This window comes from Orcinus orca, chromosome X (genome assembly GCF_937001465.1).
Source record: "Orcinus orca chromosome X, mOrcOrc1.1, whole genome shotgun sequence".
In the NCBI taxonomy this organism is placed as follows: domain Eukaryota; kingdom Metazoa; phylum Chordata; class Mammalia; order Artiodactyla; family Delphinidae; genus Orcinus; species Orcinus orca.
In genome coordinates this window covers 117,538,339-117,560,750 of record NC_064580.1, presented here as the reverse complement: position 1 = coordinate 117,560,750, position 22,412 = coordinate 117,538,339, and the positions used below count along the sequence as shown (strand labels likewise).

The 22,412-nt window shown below is 41.6% G+C and overlaps 1 protein-coding gene across 1 annotated transcript in view; it reads right to left on the bottom strand.

The window, feature by feature from the left end:
* Positions 1 to 1,486: 1,486 nt before the first annotated feature.
* The window catches only part of ADGRG4 (adhesion G protein-coupled receptor G4), a 97,768-nt gene continuing 76,842 nt past the window's right edge, over positions 1,487 to 22,412 (bottom strand). Inside the window, 1 exon segment of the mRNA XM_004278747.1 lies at positions 1,487 to 1,616. Coding sequence (XP_004278795.1) covers positions 1,487 to 1,616 — 130 coding nt within the window.

Below are 22,412 nucleotides of genomic sequence, written 5' to 3'. Positions count from 1 at the left end.
CTGTGCTCCTCCTTGTCCATCCTACCTCCTTCTCTCTCATCTCTGTCCCATTTTATCAGAGTCTCTAAAACTAAAACCCATCAGAAGTGGATGAGACGGGACTTCCCTGGAGGCACAGTGGTTAAGAATCCACCTGCCAATGCAGGGGACACGGGTTCGAGCCCTGTTCCGGGAAGATCCCACATGCCGCAGAGCAACTAAGCCCGCGAGCCACATCTACTGAAGCCTGCGCTCTAGAGCCCGCGAGCCACAACTACTGAGCCCGTGCCCCACAACTACTGAGCCTGTGCTCTAGAGCCTGCGAGCCACAACTAGTGAGCCCACAAGCCACAACTACTGAAGCCTGCACTCTAGAGCCTGCGAGCCACAACTAGTGAGCCCACACATCACAACTACTGAGCCTGTGCTCTAGAGCCTGTGAGCCACAACTACTGAGCCCACACATCACAACTACTGAGCCTGCGCTCTAGAGCCTGTGAGCCACAACTACTGAAGCCTGCGCTCCTAGAGCCCGTGCTCCGCAACAAGAGAAGCCACCGCAATGAGAAGCCCATGCACCACAATGAAGAGTAGTTCCCGCTCGCCACAACTAGAGAAAGCCCGCCTGCAGCAACGAAGACCCAAAGCAGCCAAAAAAAGTGGAAAAGTGGATGAGCCACCGCTCAGAAGGACCGTCTTCTCTGGTTGCTGGGGAAAGTCTCCATCGCCCCCACCCCGTCCCATCCCCTCACAACCCCTTCTGCCTGGAGTCTCCCACTATTTGGCTACTCCTACTTGGAAGGAGGTGTGCCCTGGGGGCCAAGGGCAAGGCCTCCCTCCCCTGACCCTACCCCACCCCTACTCCTCCCTTCTCCCATGCTGAGGCACGGGAGGCAGGAAGGGGAGCATTAACTCGGGGCGCTATGTGGTCAGGCTGAGGCACTAGCCTGCAGGGGCGCTCCTGCCCCCAGGTTTGCTTCACGGCCGCACTGTCTGCGAGAGGGACTCAGCCTCTTCTCAGGGGGCCGCACCTCAGCCCCTGTTGGCTATCCCTGATGGAAGCGTTGGCATCTCACACCCCGCGGGCTGTCCTCCCCCCCACCGCCCTCCAACAGCTCTTTCCTTCCTCCTGGCCACTCTCCTTCCCTCTCTTGCCTTCCTGCCCTTCTCTTCAGGTCTGTGAGGGTGACTCTCCCAGGAGAACAAGCTGTAGCTCAGGCTCTGGCCCGGGGACCAGCGGAAGGCCCCCAAGAGAGCAGCTCACTTTCCCTGGTAGGGGTGGCATGTGCGGTCTGCCTTAGCTCGGTGTTGGCGATGGCTGGTGGTCTGGTCACATGATCCCAGAGCTGGACCTCCTGCAGGTGGGTGGGGCCTTTATGCTTTAACGGGGGCCTTCTCCAGCTGGTTTCTTGCAGAATATTCTGTGTTCTCAGACCTGGTGCAAACGTGGGTAGGGGGTCTTGGTGGACCTGGTATGTGCTAACTTTCTGGGTGTGCTCTAGCTGCCCTAGGCTGTGAGGGCCTGAGGGGCACCATGAGGGAGACACAGTGGGATCAGGTAGGGCCGGAGGCAGTCAGCAGCAGGTGACACTTGGAAGGGTTTGGTGCCAACCCCTGGGCTTTTCTTTACTTCAGGCCTGGCGTAAAGGCCAGAGCAGCAGGTAAAGAATGACCATAACACGTAACTGGTGCAGGAAGTGGGGTCAGTATCTGTGCCCCTCTCCCCCCAAAACGGGAGGCTCTGGCAGATGGGGGAGGGAAGCACCACAGCAACAGAGTCTGATGACATACAAGAGCTTTCCATTGGAAGGAATAGGCAAGGCAGTGTAAGCAGGCTTAGGACTGGCTAGCTGGAATAATTTCCCTGGGCTCCAGGAGCTGTCCCTGCTTGTCTGGTACCTGGCCCTGGGGCCGTTAGGGCAGGTGGATAGTGGCTGGAGTGGAGAGTTGGGCGAGGGGTACTCTGGAGTGGTTGATTCACGTTGAAATGACCTCACTCACAAGTTGTTTGTTATCTCTAGGAATTGGCTATCCTGAGGGGGCAGTCCCTCCAGGGTCAGCAAGGCCCCAGAGCCCGGATGTCAGAGCATCAAAATACAAAAAATAAAAGACCTGGTTATTACACAGGGGACAACAGGTCAGCAACTTGGTGTCAACTGAAGAAAACAGAAGTCTTTGCATTGTACTAGCAACTTTTCTCTAAGTTTATTTTGAAATTTAAAAAAAAAGAAAAGAAAAAGAGAGAAAAGACAAAAAAGGGCCCATCCAGAATATCATAGTCCCTGAAGGAGGACCCTATCTTTCCCTCTCCTACATTCTGTTTCCATGGCCAGACAGACAGCCCAGCCCACCCCACTGCAGTGAGACTCAGGCCTTAGTAACTAGAACTCACTAGAAGAAGGCAGACAATTGTTGAGTAGATTTGGTATGGTCCCATAAGTCTACCATTTTGGTGAACCCCTGGAAGGCAGAAATTGGGGCCAAAATTGCAAGCCCCCCAGCAGACCTGCTGGTACTGGAAACGTAGAGATTCAGCCTTCTGCAACAACTAAATCACAGGAAAAACAATCTTGGGACAACAGGACGTCTTAGAATTGGCCACACGAATAGCCAGAGAGGTGTAGCATCTAACTAAAACTCTTAACAATATAACTAAACTTTTACCTGAGGTGGTGGGAACTCCTACAGCCCTTTCTCCTGGGCATCCCCTGCAGCCTGGGGAGACTGGCTGCGCGCCTTGTTCCGGGGTCCCTCCCGATGGCAGGTGGACTTTCCATACTCAGCTGGGTGTGGCAAACCAGCAGCACCTACATGCAAGTATACTTACAAGAGTCCTGGCACAGTGACCTAATGTCAGGGGGGAATTGTGGGAAAATAAAATTGAGCGCAGTAAGTCACTGCTAGCAAGATGACATTTGACCAAACCATTCACATTGGCCAGGTCAGGAACTGTCGGAAGCCCCAGCTCTAATCACTATGTCTGATAACTTCCTTACAAGAAACCTGTCCTGCTTCTTTTGATCTCCCCCCAAACCCTGCAATGTGATGACTGCCCCGATATTATTAAAAATTCCTGCAGGTAGGCTCCTATCACGTACGTGTGTGTGTGTGTGTGTGTGTGTGTGTCTGTGTGTGTGTGTGTGTATCCCCACCCAGGGCCAGGTGTGCTCTCTCTCTTTCCCTCCACTTGAACATCAGAAAACCCTCTAACCAGTGGGTCCACCCACCCAGGGATGGGCAAAGTGAGAGGAGTCCCTGGGAGAGAGAGAGAGAGAGAGAGAGAGAGTGCGGGTGGGCAGGCACCTGGTTCTGGGGACATATGTATAAAAATAAACCTCTGAATCACTTGAAAACATTGGCTCTGGTGTGGTGTGTTTTGACATCCAATACCTTTACGCAGGAGAGAGCAGCAGACCCAGCACTGAGCTGAGTCAGATCATAATGATGAGAGTCCTAGGTAGAACACTGGGCTTGGGGAAGAAGCATAGATCCAGTAACTAGAGCAAGGGACAAGGGAGCCTGGACCTTGGGACAAGGCATGTGCAAAGTGGTAAAGAGCATGACTTTGCTGCCTTTCTGTTCATTTAGAGCGTCCATCATGCACCAGGTGCAGGTGCTGGGCTACATGCTGGCTATACAGTGACAACTAAGACAGGATTGTCCCAGCCCTGGTGAAGTGGGTGAACAGAAATGGCTTCTGCTCTCCTGCTAGCTATGTGATCTTGGGAAAATCGCTTCAGCGCCCTGTGATTTGGTTTTCTCAACTGTAAAATAAGGATGATAATACCCACCTCACGTGGTTGTTTTGAAGCAGTGGCAGCTCCTGGATTTCCATACAGGAGTGACTCAGGCACAGTTTAGTTGGAGGGGACAGTTTAGTTGGAGGGGACAGCCTAAACAATAGCTGGGTCACAGTGTGTAAAAAATACCAAGGAATCAGCAGTGTCTTTTCATTCTGTATCTAATTATTTGGAGTTGTTTTTCAGAGATATGATGGAGATGGGAGGAAAGCTAAAACTTTCCTTCCCCCTGACATCCTTCAAGCCACCTCCTGACTCAAATACTTCATGAGGACAAAGCAAAATAATGTGTGTAAAGTGCTTACTACAGTACCTGGAACATAGTAAGTGGAACCTTAACAAAATCCAATTATACAATTTGGTCCACAAAGACTGGACTTACACAACCATAATCCAGCAGGTTGGGCTAGATTTACAGTAATTCTTAGTTCTCGCTACACCTCAGCATCATCTCAGGAGATGTTAAGGGATACCTGTGCCTAGGCCCCAGCCCCAGAGGCTCTCAATCAATTGCTCAGGTCTGGATGCCTAAAATCTGTATATATATATATATATATATATATATATATATATTTTGCCGCACAGCATGTGGGATCTTAGTTCCCCAACCAGGGATAGAACCTGCGCCCCCTGCATTGGAAGCATGGAGTCTTAACCACTGGACTGCCAGGGAAGTCCCTAAGATCTGTATTTTAAAAATCTCACAAGGTGATTCCTAATGTATGGCAAAGGTTGAGACCAATATTAGGGCCTGGAGATGCTGCTAAGTCTGGAACTGGGGGTCAAATTATCATCTCCTAGCAAGAAGGGAGACCTGAAGACCCTGGGAATGAGTCAGGGCCTTTAAAAGTAGGGTTGGGGGGATGGTGACCACATTGATCAAACTACAGGGTGGGTGGCTGTTCCTTTTTCCTTTTCTTTTTGCTTTTATTATTATTATTATTTTAATTTTTTGCTTTCAAAGATATAGCATTATGTCAAAAGAACTGTAACCACAGTGTTCTTTCTCATGCTTTTCCCAATGTAAATGCCACATCATAAAACACTTTGGGAACTCACTGGCTAATTGAATGAATAATTCAATCTTCAGGAAATTAGAAGCAGCATAAACATCCTTTTATAAAATTTTGACTTTGAGCTCAAGATGTTGCTTGGCAAATACATTTGAGAATATGTGCATCTTGGTTATTTCTGGGTTCACAGCATCTATTCCAGTGACTTTATACAGAGTAGGCTCTCAGTAATTGTTTGTTGAATGAATGTTGAATGGCTCCCCAGACTGATCAATGGAACTGAGCTTAGCTGCTAAGACATATTCTAGTTTAGGAATGCATACATGTGAGACAAGTCTCTTGTCTTTATATTAGGAAGTTAATGTTAATTTTAAAATAAATAATTGTAACTAAGGATTCTCATATGTGCTGCCACCCTCAGAAGACTTAAGTGAGTGAAGGGGAGTTAGAGTTATGACTCTGAGCTTGTATATCAATAGTTCTGATACTTCCTCCTTGAATATGTACCACTAGATCAGTGCAAACTTGCATCTTGATTATTAAAAAAATAGCTGAGTCACAGTGTGTAAAAAATACCAAGAAATCAGCAAAAAAAAAAAGCTTGTAAAATTAATGAGCTAGCAAGGTTGCAGGACACAAGATCAACACACAAGATTCCACTGCATTCCTATACAGTAGCAACAAACGTGTGGAAGGAAATTAACAATACAACCATTTTAAATCACTCCTAAGGAAATGTAATAATTAGGTATAAATCTAACAAAATATGTATAGGATCTCTATGCTGAAAATTATAAAATGCTGATGCAAGAAATCAAATATTTAAATAAATGGAGAGACATACCTTGTTCATGGATTGGAAAACTCAACATAGTAAAGATGTCAATTCTCCCCAAATTGATCGATAGGTTTAATGCAATTCCTATCAAAATCCCAGCAAGATGTTTTGTACCTATAGACAAGATTATTCCAAAATATATATGGAAAGGCAAAGGAACTAGAATAGCTAAATCGATTCTGAAAAAGAATAAAGTGGAAAGGATCACTCTACCTAATGTTAAGACTTACTATATACCATAAAACCATAGGGAAGTGAGAGGTACAGTGCCCTTACAGATACACTTTCTCCAGCTTACTCCCTCTAGGCATCTTATCTGACCTCTCTCTCTCTCTCTCTCTAGCTTCTAGATCACATGGTCTTGTTTTTCTAAAGAATGGATAGTATAATATCGTTTATATGCAGAATCTAGAAAAATGGTACAGATGAACTTATTTACAAAGCAGAAATAGAGACACAGATGTAGAGAACAAACTTATGGATACTGGGGGCGAAGGGGTGTGTGGGATGAATTGGGAGATTGGGATTGACATATATACACTACTATGTATAAAATAGATAACAAATGAGAACCTACTTATAGCACAGGGAACTCTACTCAGTGCTCTGTGGTGACCTAAATGGGAAGAAAAACTAAAAAAGAGGGGATATATGTATATGTATAACTGATTCACTTTGCTGTGCAGCAGAAACTAACACAACATTATAAAGCAACTATACTCCAATAAAAATTAAGATAAATAAATAAATAGGGGCTTCCCTGGTGGCACAGTGGTTGGTGGTTTAAATTTGGTGGTTTAAAACAACAGAAATTTATTCCCTCACAGTTCTGCAGGGCAGAAGTCAAATATCAAGGTGTCAGTATCTTTCTCTGAAGGCTGTAAGCAAAGGATTCTTCTTTGCCTCTTCCTAGTTTCTCATGGTTGCTGGCAATCCTTAGCATTCCTTGGCTGTAGATGTATTACTCTAATCCCAGCTTCCTTTGTCACATGGTGTTCTCCTTAAGTGTCTGTGCCCAAATTTTCTTCTTTTTATTAGGACACCAGTCATTGGATTAGGGCCCATCCTCATCCAGTATGACTTCATCTTACCTTGATTATATCTGCAAAGATCCTATTTCCAAATAAGATCACAGTCATAGGTACTGGGGTTTTGGGGGAACACAATTAAGCCTACAACTTAAACCATATATTCAAAAAAGGCCTTATATCCATAATATATAAAGAACTCTCAAAACTCAACAATAAAAGCACAATCCATCCAGTTATAAAATGGGTACAAGACATCAGCAGATATTTCACCAAAGAGGAGACATATGTGGCAAATAAGCACAGGAACAAATGGTCAACATCATTAGCTACCAGGGAAATGCAAATTAGAACCACCAGGAGTTATCACTACACACCTATTAGAACAGTTAAAATAAAAAATAGTAATAATACTAAATGCTGGTGAGGATGTGGAAAAATTGGATCACTCATGCACTGCTAGTGGGAATATAAAATGGTACAGATACTCTGGAAAACAGTTTGACAATTTCTTATAATTTTAAATATACACTTATCACATGACCCAGCAATCCCACTCCTGGGCATAAAGAAATGGAAACTAATGTCCACACAAAAAAGTGTACACTATTGTTCATAGCAGTTTTACTTGTAATAACCAAACATTGGAAATAATTCAAATATTCTTCAATGAGTGTTGGTTGCACAAACTCTCATATATGGTGGAACACAGTAAAAAAATAAATGAACTATTGACACACGCAAAAATTTGGATGGATCTCAATGATATCATACGTAGTGAAAAAAAATCTCAAAAGGTTATATACTGTATTATTCCATTTACATAGCATTTTGAAATGACAAAACTTTAGAGATGGAGAACAGATTAGTGGTTGCCATGGAACAGGGATGGGGGTTAGGTGCAAATCCATAGAGGGAGCACCAGGAAGTTATTTTGTGGTAATGGAAACAGTTCTGTGTCTTGATCGTGGTAGTGGTTACACAAACTTATACTTGGGATGAAAATGCATAGAGCTATACACACGAGTGAATGTAGGTTTAAAAAATGTGGAAAATGAATAAAGTCTTTAATGATATTATACTAATGTCAATTTTCTGATTTTGATATTGTACTACAGTTATATAAGATGTCACCATTGGGGGAAGCTGGGGGCAGAGTGTGTGGCTCTTTCTACTAGTTTTGCAACTTCCTGTGAGTCTATAATGATTTCAAAGCTTTTTTAATGGTCTGAATGCCAGGTGTGTGTGTGGATTCCATTAAATTATCTTCATCATCTTTGCAGGATCATCAGAGTTATTATAAGCTCTGTGTAGTAATAATAAAGATTTATCAAGTACTTAGTATGTGTGAGCTACTGTGCTAAGCATTTTACATTCATTATCCCATCTGATTCATACTCTAGCCAGAAGAAATAGGTAGCATTATGTCACCTGCCTTTTATAGATCAAGAAACTGAAAATCGGAGAAGTTCTGTAACTTGCCCCAGGTCACAGGGCTATAAGTGGCAGAACAAAGGCTTGAACATGGATCTATCTGACTCCAAAGCGTGTGATTGAAAACACAATGCCATAATGACTCCATACTCGGGCAGTTGTGAGGCCAAAATGGGCCATCATATGTCAGTTGCCTAGCTCAATGTCTGGAACATGACTAACACCCAGTGACCAGCATGCTTTTACTATCATCATCTTCATTACAGATGAAGCCCAACTTACAATGGTTCAACTTGAGGATGGTGCAAAAGCGATATGCATTCAGTAGAAACCCTACTTCGAATTTTGAATTTGATTTTTTCCCGGGCTAGTGATATGCGGTCAGATACTCTCTCGTGATGCTGAGCGGTGGCAGCGATAGCAGCTCCCCGTCAGCCACGCGATCACGAAGGTAAACACCCGATACCCTTACAACCATTCTGTACCCAGACAACCATTCTGTTTTCACTTTCAGGACAGTATTCAATAAATTACATGAGATATTCCACACTTTATTATAAAATACTTTGTGTTAGATGATTTTGCCCAACTGTAGGCTAATGTAAGTGTTCTGAGCATATTTAAGGTAGACTAGGCTATGATGCTCTGTAAGTTAGGTGTATTAAATGCATTTTCAACTTAATGAGTTTTTCAACTTATGATGGGTTTATTGGGACATAACCCCATTGTAAATGGAGGAAGATACGTATTATTTACTAATTGTGGTCTTAGCCTTAGCCCTGAGGAACATCTGGTCCTTATGCATAGGGCAATGTGAATAATGCTATAAGAGTCAGATTCTCATTTGTAAAATCATAAAAATAACCACCACACAGGGTGATTGTGAGTTTTGAGTAAAATTAAAGGTGATAATATACGTGAAGAGTGCTCTGTAAACAGCAAAGGTCCCCACACGCTAGCTGCAGTGCATTTTATTCTATTACTTAACCTGGAGATTGGCAGCTAAAAAGCTTTTTGCCTCTCAGCCATGCCACAATCCACACGCTCATCACCCTACTTGCTCGCTATGTGTTTCTATGGCATCAATCACCATAGTTTCTAGATTCTTTGACAGAAATATTAGGTGAAAGGCAGTTTAATGGAAGGAATCTGTGAATCTGATTCAAAGAACTCCATCCTCTCCAGCTTGAAGCAGCGTTAAGCTGAGCAGAAGGTCACATATTCACTGATTTTCCATTCATTGCTTCCAGGTTCCTTTTGCAAAACTTAACGTGATGAACTTAAAGTTTTTAAAATTATTATTATTTTTATTGAAGTATAGTTACTGTACAATATTGTATAAGTTAGAGGTGTACAATATAGTGATTGAAAAATTTAAAGGTTATACTCCATTTATAGTTACTATAAAATATTGGCTATATTCCCCGTGTTGTAAATCTATCCTTGTAGCTTATATTATACCTAATGATTTGTACCAAACTTAGAGTTATTTTTGAGGGTTTCAATAATTGATAGCTTTCCCCAAAATCGTCTTTCCTCCTGGTGTAGAATCTCATGGTCGTTCCTCTACATCAGGGGTTGGCCAACTATGACCCGTGGGCCAAATATGGCGTCCCATCTGTTTTTGTATGGTCCTTGAACTAAGTGGTTTTGTCTTTATATTTTTTATTGCTTGACAAAAAGTAAAACATAAGAGAATAATATTTCACAGCACATGAAAATTACATGAAATTCATATTTCAGTGTCCATAAATAAACTTTTGTTGGAACATAGATACTCTCATTGTTCAGGCAGAATTGAATAGTTGTAAAGCTGAAAATTTTCTTAGCTGGCCCTTTACATATAAAGCTTGCCAACCCCTGCTCTGCATGATAAGAACATCAATCATCCCAAATGAACTTATCTACGAAAAAGAAACAGACTCACAGACATAGAGAACAGACTTGTGGTTGCCAAGATGGGGTGCGGGAGGGATGGATTGGGGGTTTGGGGTTAGCAGATGCAAACTGGTATATGTATTCGGTTGGCCGAAAATGTTCGTTCGGTTTTTTCCATACGATGGCTCTAGTAGCACTTAGTTGTCTTTAAGTTCATTCCAAAGCAATTTTGTTAGATTGTATGTGACAGCTGTCATATCAGTGTGCATTTATAAAAAGACATCAAAATTGGTGAATTTTTGTGTAGCCATTTTAATATTGAAGATGGAAGGAAAAAAGCAACATTTTAGGCATATTATGCTTTATTATCTCAAGAAAGGTAAAAACGCAACTGAAATGCAAAAAAGATTTGTGCGGTGTAGGGAGAAGGTGCTGTGACTGATTGAACGTGTCAAAAGTGGTTTGCGAAGTTTCATGCTGAAGATTTCTCACTGGACGATGCTCCACAGTTGGGTAGACCAGTTGACGTTGATAGCGATCAAATTGAGACATTTATTGAGAACAATCAACGTCATACCACGCGGGAGATAGCCGACATACTCAAAATATCCAAATCAAGCGTTGAAAATCATTTGCACCAGCTTGGTTACATTCATCGCTTTGATGTTTGGGTTCCACATAAGTTAAGGGAAAAAAACTTTCTTGACCGTATTTCTGCATGCGATTCTCTACTTAAACGTAATGAAAACGTTCCGTTTTTAAAAACAAATTGTGACGGGCGATGAAAAGTGGATACTGTACAATAATGTGGAGCAGAAGAGATCGTGGGGTGAGCGAAATGAGCCACCACCAACCACACCAAAGGCCGGTCTCCATCCAAAGAAGGTGATGGTGTGTATGTGGTGGGATTGGAAGGGAGTCCTCTATTATGAGCTCCTTCCGGAAAACCAAACGATTAATTCCAACAAGTACTGCTCCCAACTAGACCAACTGAAAGCAGCACTCAAAGAAAAGCGTCCGGAATTAGTCAAAAGAAAACACATAATCTTCCATCAGGATAACGCAAGACCGCATGTTTCTTTGATGACCAGGCAAAAACTGTTACAGCTTGGCTGAGAAGTTCTGATTCATCCACCATATTCACCAGACATTGCCCCTTCGGATTTCCATTTATTTCGGTCGTTACAAAATTCTCTTAATGGAAAAAATTTCAATTCCCTGGAAGACTGTAAAAGGCACCTGGAACAGTTCTTTGCTCAAAAAGATAAAAAGGTTTGGGAAGATGGAATTATGAAGTTGCCTGAAAAATGGCAGAAGGTAGTGGAACGAAAGGGTGAATACGTTGTTCAATAAAGTCCTTGGTAAAAATGAAAAATGTGCCTTTTATTTTTACTTAAAAACCAAAGGCACTTTTTGGCCAACCCAATAGAATGGATAAACAACAGAGTCCTACCGTATAGCACAGGGAACTATATTCAATATTCTGTGATAAACCATAATGGAAAAAAATATGAAAAAGAATGTATAACTGAATCACTTTGCTGTACAGCAGAAATGAACACAACATTGTAAATCAACTATACTTTAATAAAATAAATTTTTAAGAAAAGAACATTGGTGATTCAATATGGAGACCAATAAAAGCTAGCTAGTTCGACACTCAACCTACATTGAGCCCTACCCCTCATCCCTACACACCATTTTCCTCTTCCTTCCCCCCTACCCCCCATATTTCTAACCAAATCTATCTCCCACACTATATTGCAAGCTCTTTGGAGGGAAGGATCCATTTTTTTCTCCTTGTATCCTACAAGGTGCCTGGCACAGTGTTTTACTCATAATAGACAAGTGATGAGTGTGTTTTAAACAACAGAGTTGGATCAAATTTCCATAGCAACTGGGTTTCTGAAGCGTCACCATGCAGAATTCTTTATACCCAGTCAATCCATTCAGTGCCTGAGGTCAGATGTAGAGATGTTACAGGTAAAATAGTATTTACACTCGATTGCAGGAAGATTCAGGAATCACAGTTCTGTATCAATGTCTGTTGCTTTTACTCTTGGAGTGAAGACCTTCTCAATATGTCAGAAAACCCCCAAACCATAAAAAGATTGATACATTAGACTACATAGTAATAAAGAATTTATGAATGGAAAAACCACCTAAACAAAGTAAAGAGACAAATGAACTGGGGAGGAGAGGGATTAATATCAGATAAAGAGCAAATTTCCCTAAATGAACAGCTTTTACAAGTCAATAGGAAAAAGACCAACAAGCCTTAGAAAAATAGGTGAAGAAGATGAACAAACAGTTCACAGAGGAGCAAATACAAATGGCTATTGACATAAGAAACGATGCTCAGGGAGGTCCTAAGTGCAACCCTCGGTCCCAGCTAGTTCTTGCCCGTGGGAGGCAGTGGATCCCGGGAGAAGTCCAGCACGAATCCCTCCTCCCTCATCTTCATCGCTTAGGGAGCGGTCATTTCATTCAGCAGTCACTTACCACGCACCTGCTACAAACCAGATGCTCTGCGAGGTACTTATGTGCTTATCTTTTTTCTAAATTGAGGTAGCGTTCATACCCACCACCTATTAAAATACAGAACATTTTCATCTCCCCAGAAAAATTTCTTACGCTTCTTCCCAGTCTATCTCTGCCCCAGACCTTTATTTTGATTTCTATTATCAGGGATTAGTTTTGCCTTCTTGGAGAACTTCATATAAAGGGAATCATACAGAAAAAATGAAGATGCTCAGCTTCGGTAATAAGAGAAATGCAAATCTAAATTCCACCACGATACCATTTTTCACCTATAACATCGACAAAGGTTAATGACATATTTCACTCATGAAAGTGTGGGGAAACAAGCACTCTCATGCACTGTCGGTAGAAGCATACACTTTCTCTGTATAAAAATACTCATGCCTTAAAAAAAAAACAGAAAAGAAAACAAAATATGCATGCCTTTTGACCAAACAGTTCCACTTCTAGGAATTTATTCTGCAGATATACTCATATATGTGTTAAATAATTTACACACAAGGTTAATCATTGCAGCATTTTAAAAAATAACAGGAAAATATTAGAAACAAGCAAAATATAAATCAGTAGGTGACTGATTAAATAAATGATGTTAAATCTATAAATAGAATACTCTGCAGCCATAAAAAGAATAAGGTATAACTGATTCACTTTGTTATAAAGCAGAAACTAACACACCATTGTAAAGCAATTATACTTCAATAGAGATGTAAAAAATAAATAAATAAAGTATACCAGAGGATGCGCATAAAAAAAAGAATAAGGAAGGGTTTTACATGAAAGAAAATGATAGAATTTTCAACGTATGTATACCTTCTTGTAAATTTTGAATTTATAGCATGTAATGCATTACTTACACAAAAGTAAATTTAATTTTTAAAATGTGTTTATTTCTTGTTTCTTGATGGCCGACATTCCGGGTTTGTTTCATAGCCATTCCTTAGACGTATGCTAGACAATTCTATCTGTTCAGTAGTTAATAAAACCTATTAAATAAATGTTTGTTTGGAAGGGTAAGGATTTGCCGATTTAGGGAATATTTTAGGCTATTGGTCATGAATGTTAGCGCATAAAATTTGAGTCTGGGGCTTGGCAATGAAAATGAAGGTTTATGGAAATATAAACACATGTTAACTTAGTCACAGGCACTGATGGTGATGAATATAGGCAAAACCTCTCACTTATAGTGAATCATTAATTTTGACAATTGAAGTGTAAATAGGACCATAAATAGAATTCCCAATTATCCTCCTATGCCACATGCATCAGATAGGGTTTAGTCATGACATATTTATAATGAGTGCTATTTCTTCTTTATTTTCTGCACCCTGTTCTGTGCAGTCTAGTATTGATCATGAGAGAATGAAGGACTCTGCCTCTTCCCGGGTCTGTTTTGCTTTGTTATCCTTCCGGACAAATGTCAAACGAATTGGGATCGTTAATGGCTCCTTCATAAGCTAAGCAAAGGAGAAAAATGCTTTCTTCTCTGAGTGTATTGTTTCTAGGGATGAGATTTGACTGAAAGCACGTCCATACACATATCAAATGAACTGTTATAATAGCAATTAATTTTGCTTATACTAACGACTGGATGTGAACATCCTCAAAGTGCAATGTAAGTCTTCAGTATCCAAATAATACACTATATGATTTTAAAACTCTAGGAGTAGTCAATGCTTTCCAACGACGCTAACCATACCACACTCTAGTGCAAGGGTTATTGCTTGTTTGCTGATCTGTCTCCCCCACTGGCTTGGGAGCTCTGTAAAGGCAGGGATCATGCATATTTCCATCCTTTTAGCTTCCTTCTCTAGGTTCTCATAATCTTTGTCATAAAATAGATGCTCAGTTGCTTGTCAAATGAATAAGTCCCCTCTCCCTGTTGTTATCTGCCACATTTAAAAAAGCAAGAGTAGAGACTTTATTGTGTATGTTTTGGGGTCAAAGTAATAGGTAGAGGGCAAGCAGGACTCCCCAGTCATGCTTTACTGTCCCTATGAGCCCCTGACCAACCATGCCCTAAGTCATATGGTCTACAACTACTGGCACTCATAAAGAATCAAGTGTAAGAACCCCGAAGAGTAAAAAAGCACTAACTTGGAAGCACTGTACTCTTGGTCCCCATACTAATTTGTACCTTGTTAATTTTAATTTAATAGTCTCTGCTGCTTGATTCATTTACCAACACGGATAACACAGGTCCAGACAACATCCAACAGAAAAGCTTAGAATTCAAATGAATTTGTTTATGGTTTAAACCTCTGTTCATTCGTTTAATGAAAATTAAATGCTTAAAATTCATTCGAGTACATGTTCCTAACTAGATTTATCGCTTTTATCCATTTCTGTCTCTAAACCTCTGGCTACTCTGTAAACCAGGAGTTGGCAAACTCTGACCCATGCATAGATCAGTCACTTATTTTTGCAAATAAAATTTTATGAGAACACAGACACACCCATTTGTTTATGCCTGGGGCTGCTTTCACAACAGAATTGAGTAGCTATGGCAGAGACTGAGTGGCTCCCAAGCTTAACGTATTTACTATTTGGCCCTTTACAGAAAAAACTTCACTGACTCCTGCTGTTACTGCACGATCATATGACAAAAGATCTAAAGGAGGGTACATTGCCTCAACAAATAACTAATATTTAACTGAACTCGAATGTGTGCCAGACCCTAGGAATTAAAAGACGATGAAGACCCTGAATAGTGTTTGTACAAGATACACTATCAGCACCAAGAAAAGTACATATTCCCATTCCAGGTGACAGGGTAAACAGTGGTGCATTTGTGATCTAAATGTTACAGTGAAAAGCCACCAGACACAAGATGAGGATCTGAGGCAGGCTAATCTGCTCTGCCTTTCACAGAAGCAATTATATACTTTCTAGAAACCTGGAGAAATTCATTCCAGTGGAGAAATACCTACCTCAACCAAGCAATGTGCTAGGAAACAACTTGGACTGAAAGTAGGAAGACTCTCAGCTCTATAACTAATAAATAATAATAGTTAATACATAAAGCACTTATTATATGCCAGGCATATATATTAACTTGTCTAATGCTCATAAAAACTCCATGAGTAAAGAGTTTTATTCATTATCCTCACTTCACACATGAGGAAACTGAGGTACAGAGAGGTAAAGTAACTTGCCCAAATCAGTGGGAGTAGGGATTTGAATCTATGTGGGAGTAGGGATTTGAATCTATGTGGTTTGGCTTTGGAGTCTGAGCTCTTAACCATCCGTACTGTCTTTAACTGATTTGTGACTTTGGACACCTCACTCAATTTCCCTGAACCTCAGTCTCCTCATCTGTAAAATAAAAATGTTGGTCATAATCTCTCAAGTTTTTAAATTTTTATTTATTTTTTTTCTGTACGCGGGCCTCTCACTGTTGCGGCCTCTCCCGTTGTGGAGCACAGGCTCCGGACACGCAGGCTCAGCGGCCATGGCTCATGGGCCCAGCCGCTCCGTGGCATGTGGGATCTTCCCAGACTGGGGCACAAACCCGTGTCCCCTGCATCGGCAGGCGGACTCTCAACCACTGCACCACCAGGGAAGCCCATCTCTCAAGTTTTTATAGCTATACTATTTCAAGATTCGTGGGATTAATAGACATTTACAAGTACCTAACACTGTGGGAATTACAAAAGACTATATAAGACATGTATAATTCATTCATTCAACAAATAGTTAATGAGTGTCTACTGTGTACCAAACTGTGCTCCAGGCACTAGAGATATAGCAGTGAATGAAACAGAAAAAAATCCCTGCTCTCGTAGTACTTGCATTCTATGCCACAATAATATGGAAGAATATTTGAGAGCAATTGCAATGCACCTGACATTGTGCTGTGTAATTTACGTGGGTCATTGTCTCCTTTAGTCTTCGCAGTGGTCATGAGCCCTATGGTACAGATGAGAAAACTGAGACTTGGAGAGGGGAGGGGCTTACCAAAGGTCACAGCAGAGCCCAGTTCTGTCTAGTTGCAGAGTTCATTTGTAACTCATGTTGCACTATTTTCCTTATAAGGACTTTATAACCAATGAACTGGCTAACATACAGTTATAGTGAACTCGCTTAAAAAGAACCTCTTGGTATTTTGATAGTTTTTTAAAAGTGAAGCAAGAGTAATGGTAGGAATCTAATTTGAAAAGTCACATGAGAAACTCTGAGCTGACAAGCCAGAACATAAGGATTCCTTATCTGTATGGTGACCACTGGGCCTCTTGAGAAGAATCACAAAAGGGATTTAGAGATTGAGTCTCCCATACTAGGATTAAAATTCTGGGACAAAGTAGGAAAACAAAGAGTGCCCTAACCTCTGGCTGGGGAATGGGGGAAGGCCCCAGGATGACGGAAAATTCACTCTAAGGAAGAAGATAGAAAAAGAAGGGAAGGGGGACTTCCCTGGTGGCACAGTGGTTAAGAATCCACCTGCCAATGCAGGGGACAAGGGTTCGAGCCGTGGTCCGGGAAGATCCCACATGCTGCGGAGCAACTAAGCTCATGAGCCACAACTACTGAGCCTGCGCTCTAGAGACTGTGATCCTCAACTACTGAAGCCCGCGAGCCACAACTACTGAAGCCCGCGCGTCTAGAGTCCATGCTCCGCAACACGAGAAGCCACCGCAAAGAGAAGCACGCGCACTGCAATGAAAAGTGGCCCCCGCTCACCACAACCAGAGAAAAGCCCGCGTGCAGCAACGAAGACCCAATGCAGCCAATAAATAAACAAGTAAATAAATAAATTTTTAAAAAAGGAAGGAAGAAGGGAAGGAAGGATGGAAGGGAGGGAGAGGGAGAGAGAGAGAATATACTTGTGTCTTTGGTCTTGACTTTGAAGTCATCAAAGAATGCATTTGGGACCCAGAGTGGTCTCAATCAAATGCTCTCTAGCCCAGATCCTAGAAGAACTTGTGCCCCCATAAAGTGTACTGCCAAGCAGGGAATTGACTCTCACAGTTTCAGTAGCAAAACTGTGCAAGGACTCAGAGCCAATTTTTGTGAATGTCCTAAAGTTTGGTGTGACCTTAGGGAACAACGTTTGCAAAACCTGAATGGATTCAACCATTCTAAAGTCCACCCTAAGGAGGTTTCATAAGGTCTTTGGGTTTTTAGTACTTGTGTTTATATAGCTAAAGTCAAGTCAAAGGCTGTATAACTATCCAATGAATTTAGAATATTCCACTGCCTCAACCATTGTACAGATGTCTTAACAATCGATTGCTACCTGGTGGATCCAGTTAGCTGGGTAGGTGCTAGGACTTGGCTCTGTCAATGGTGTGGGGAGTGGGGAGACTCATTCAGGTTTGAAGCTAAGCTAGGATTCAGACACGTCTAAATTCTCCAACTTCACTGAGCCCTCCAATCCATCAACCCATCACTTTCTCTCAAGTTCTTCACCTTCTCCCATCCTTCCTTCCTTGTCCAGCTTAGGTTCCATGAGCCATTTTTATAATCACTTCTTTGCAACTCCCTGGTTTCTCTTTCTCCCTCGCTCCTCTCTCTCTCCTCCCCCATAGTATTCACCTGGCAAAAGTCCAACGCTGATTGAACTCAGCATCGGAGCCACTAAATATTTCTGGAGATAATCACAGAACTGGGATGCCTGCCTTCACTTTCAGTTCATGATCACAAGGATCAAATGGCACTTCATACCACCAGGAAATCCTGGTACATTTCCCTGGTAAATTCATTTTATCACTCTCCAAAATAATCGTGTCACGTCTCTCCTCTCTCCTCAAACCTGCTATACTCCTCGTTCTCAGCAGATGACCTCACTTTATATTTCATTGAGATAATAGAAGCCCCCTTACAGGAATCCCCTCCTTACTTCAGTTATCAATCATACCCTTCCCCCAGCTATTCCTAGTCTTTCACTGAAGACTTCAGTACCTGAATTACCATCTTCTCAGCCCAAACTCTTGATATTCTTGGTGACTTCAACATCTAAGTATAGGATCCACCCAACACTCTAGCTGCTCAGATCCATGACTCCCTTTCTCTCTTTGTGATCTTTTCCTCCAACTCACTTCAGCCACTCATTCCCATAGTCATTGTCCAAAAATGCACCATCTGCAAAATTTTGACTTCAAGCATCTCTCTGATTGCCACCTCCAACCCTTCCAGCTCACTTCTTCTAGTTCCCTTATGCCAACCATTCTTTGACTCTTATCTAGACCTCCAATCCAGTAACCCTACCACTTTTCCACCAACCAGTTGAAACTCTCATGTCTTCATTTTCTTCCTTACCCAATAAGACTCCAATACTATGACCACCCTCTTGCATATATTCTCAAAGGACTGATCCCTTTCTTCCACCATCATTCTTGCCTGACAAAACCTCAGTGGTGGTTAAACCCAACTTTCCACCTACTCTGTCCTAGCTCCTGAGCAGATAAGCCTGTCTGAAGGAAAGCACGCAACCATACTGACTCATCTTACTTAATATTTTTGCCAAGACCTCAAGTGGGCTCTCAGTACTGGCTGGCTGGCCTACTGTATACATTTCTCTAGTTAAGCTACTCTCCTACTCTTCCAGACGATTATTTCACAGCTTCTCCTCTTAAATCTCCAAGATTCTCTTTACTTTTTCTCTCAAAAGATGACTTTTCTTCTTACTTTATTGAGAAAATAGATATGATAAAAAGAAAATTTCATATGTCTCTATCACAAAATCTACCAACTTACCTACCTCTCTAGCCATGTAATTCAATTGCACACAAACCAGAGGCCAACCCCTCTACCTGTACACTGGATCCCATCCTCTCTTGCCTACTGGAGAATACAGCTCCAACATATATGGCCCCATCCCCTGCATCATCAAGATTCCCCTTGTACTGGATTATTACCCTCGGCATACAAACACGAGTTCTATCATTCATCAGAGAAAAGCCAAATATCCTTTAAGGTACCACTTCTTTTCTCTTCTCCTCTTTACAGCAGAACTCCTCAAGAGTTATAGAATTTCACTGTCTTCAGTTACTTTCCTCGCATTCTCTCTTGAATTCACTCGAATCAGGATTTCATCTCCACTAGTCCACCAAAATTTCTCTTAATAATCTCTCCAGTGATCTCCATGTGTCAAATCAATAGCTCACTTCTCAGCCCTCATCTTACTCAACTTCACAGAAGCATTTGACACAGTGGTTCCCTCCTTCCCTCCCTCTTGATACAATTGACCCTCTGGAAACCACACTCTTCTGGTTTTTGTCCTACCTTGGTAACCACTTCATCTCAGCCTTTCTTTTTTTTAAATTGTTTATTTATTTATTTTGGCTGCGGCATGCGGACCTCTTAGTTGCGGCATGTGGACTCTTAGTTGCGGCATGCATGCGGGATCTAGTTCCCCAACCAGGGATCGAACCTGGGCCCCCTGTATTGGGAGCGCAGAGTTTTACCCGCTGGACCACCAGGGAAGTCCTGATCTCAGCATTTCTTGCTAGTTCCTCCACATCCTTTCAACTTCTAAGTGCTGGAGTGCTCCAGAGCTCATTCCTCAGACTACTTTTCTTCTCTATCTAATGTCGTTGTATCAATGTCCATAGTTTCAAGTGCCAGCAATCAGTTGATGACTTCCAAACTGATGTCTCCAGTTGTGACTTCTCCCTTGGGCTCCAGCCTCATCTCTCCAACTGCTGACTCTCCATCTCCACTTGTTGTCTAACATAGAGCTTGCATTTAACATCTTCAAAAAAAAATCCTCTAGATTTTTCCACTAAAATCTATTCTTCTCCTAGTCATTCCCATCTCAGTTAATAGTACCACCATTTACCTATTTGCTCAGCCCCAAAGCTTAGGAGTCATCCTGGGTTACTCTCTTGCTTTCACACCAATCCATCAGCAAGTCCATTCAACTCTACTATCAAAATCATGACCAATCAACCTACTTCTCATCTTCCACAGCACCATCCCAGTCCAAGGTACAGTCATGTCTCACCTGGCTTACTGTAATAGCCTCCTACCTAGTTTCCCTGCTTCTTCTCTTGCTCTTCTGCAGTCCATTACCTACAAAGTAGCCAGAGTGATCCTTTATAAAAGTAAAGGCTTCTCATTGCTGTTAGAATGTAATCCAAAGTCTTTACCAAGGCCTATAAGGATGATCATAAACTTCCCATGCCCACATTTCCAGCTCTGACTCTATTCTTCTTTGCTAGGTTCTAGTAATACTTGCCTTCTTTCATCAGTGCTTCTAGCAGGTTTCTCCCCCAGGGATTTTTTGCTCATTGTTCCATTTCTCTGACACATTCTCCCCTCACATTCTTTTAGGGCTCTGCTCCTCAGAGAGGACATTTTTTGATTCCCTTTGAAACAATAACCACTTCAACTCCCCCATACACACAACCACCCAGTGACCCCTTATCCTATTTTATGTTTCCTCCTAACACTTGTATTTCTCTGAAATTCTATTATATATTCTATGTTTTTAATTCTTCATTATATGTCTTCTCCCTTAGAATGAAAACTCCATGATGTGAGAGGGGAGACTTTGTCTATTTCACGTTATCCTCAGATAGAGCCCAGAACTGTGCCTGGTATGTGTTCATTGAATGAATGAATCTTGTCATCATCAAATCCACAATTCTACCTTCATCTGTACATGTCCGCTCCTTCCTCTTGATACAGTGAAGACTACCTCCTTCTTTCAAACTCACTTCTTGCAAGCTGTTGCCCAACTCTTCTCACCCACTCAAGGCTTTGACTCCTTTATTTATTCCCCTCTTTCCTACAGCTTCAATCACTCCATCTCTACTAGAACATTCCATCAGCATTTGAACATAATCTATTATAATCTCCCTTCTTAAAAGATTCCATAACTCCACATCCCTTCTCAGATTTTCCTGCTCCTCTTCACAGCAAAACTGTTTTATAGTTGTCTTCACATGTTGTGCCTTCTCCACTTTCTTACCTACCATTCATTCCCCAGTTCTCTCAGATCTGGCTTCTTTACTTATTGTTCTATTGAGACAGCAATGAATATTTTAAAAAGGGATGTTTTTGAGTATGGGAGGGTTCTATAATTTTATCAAATGACCAATTAATTACCTGGGCCAGACAAATTGCCCTCCCTGGGACAGAGCAGCAATCGTATATGACACAAATCAGTTCCAGTGCTCTTAGATGAAAGTACAATAGCTAGGGGACCAATCCTTTGTGCAGGAATCCAAGCATATAGAGACAACTCCCTTGAGACTATGCAGGCCTTAAAAGATTGTTTAAGTAACTCTGGCCAATGAAACAGGTGTTTCCTGTTTAAGTCTAGAATATACATTTTTCCTGAGCTTTTTATGTATACAGGGGGTGGGGAAAAGTTTGGGGACACATTATTGATACCTTTGGGCATCCATTGCTCCTGGGTTATCTGTTGGGGATAATCTCAAAGAAATTAATGGGAGCTTGATGGTCAATGGCTGTTCTCTAACTGATGTCAGTTACAGTACTGAACTTCTAAGTAGAGATAACCAGTGACCCTTATACTTACTTTAATCTGTAAAATCTCAACCATTCTGCCTCCTTAATATTGATTGCCTTGGAGATAACATTTTAAGAACAGAATTGTGAATGAAGGTATCAGAAGAGGCACAATGAAAGGATAATGATGACAATAACAACAGCAAAAATAAATACTTACTGAATACTTACTATGTGTCAGGCACTGTTGCTGAATGCCTTATATGTATTACCTTATTTAACCTTCACAACATCCCTATAAAGTAAGTACTACTTGCTATCTCCATATTACAGGAGAAGAAGTTACGACTCCAAGAGATTAAATGCCTTGCTTGAGGTCACACCTCTAATATGTGGCATAGCCTGAATTCAAATACAGATCTGCCTTACCCAGACCCACACTATAGGTTCTTCACTCTGCTAACCTGGAAAAAAAGGAAAAGAA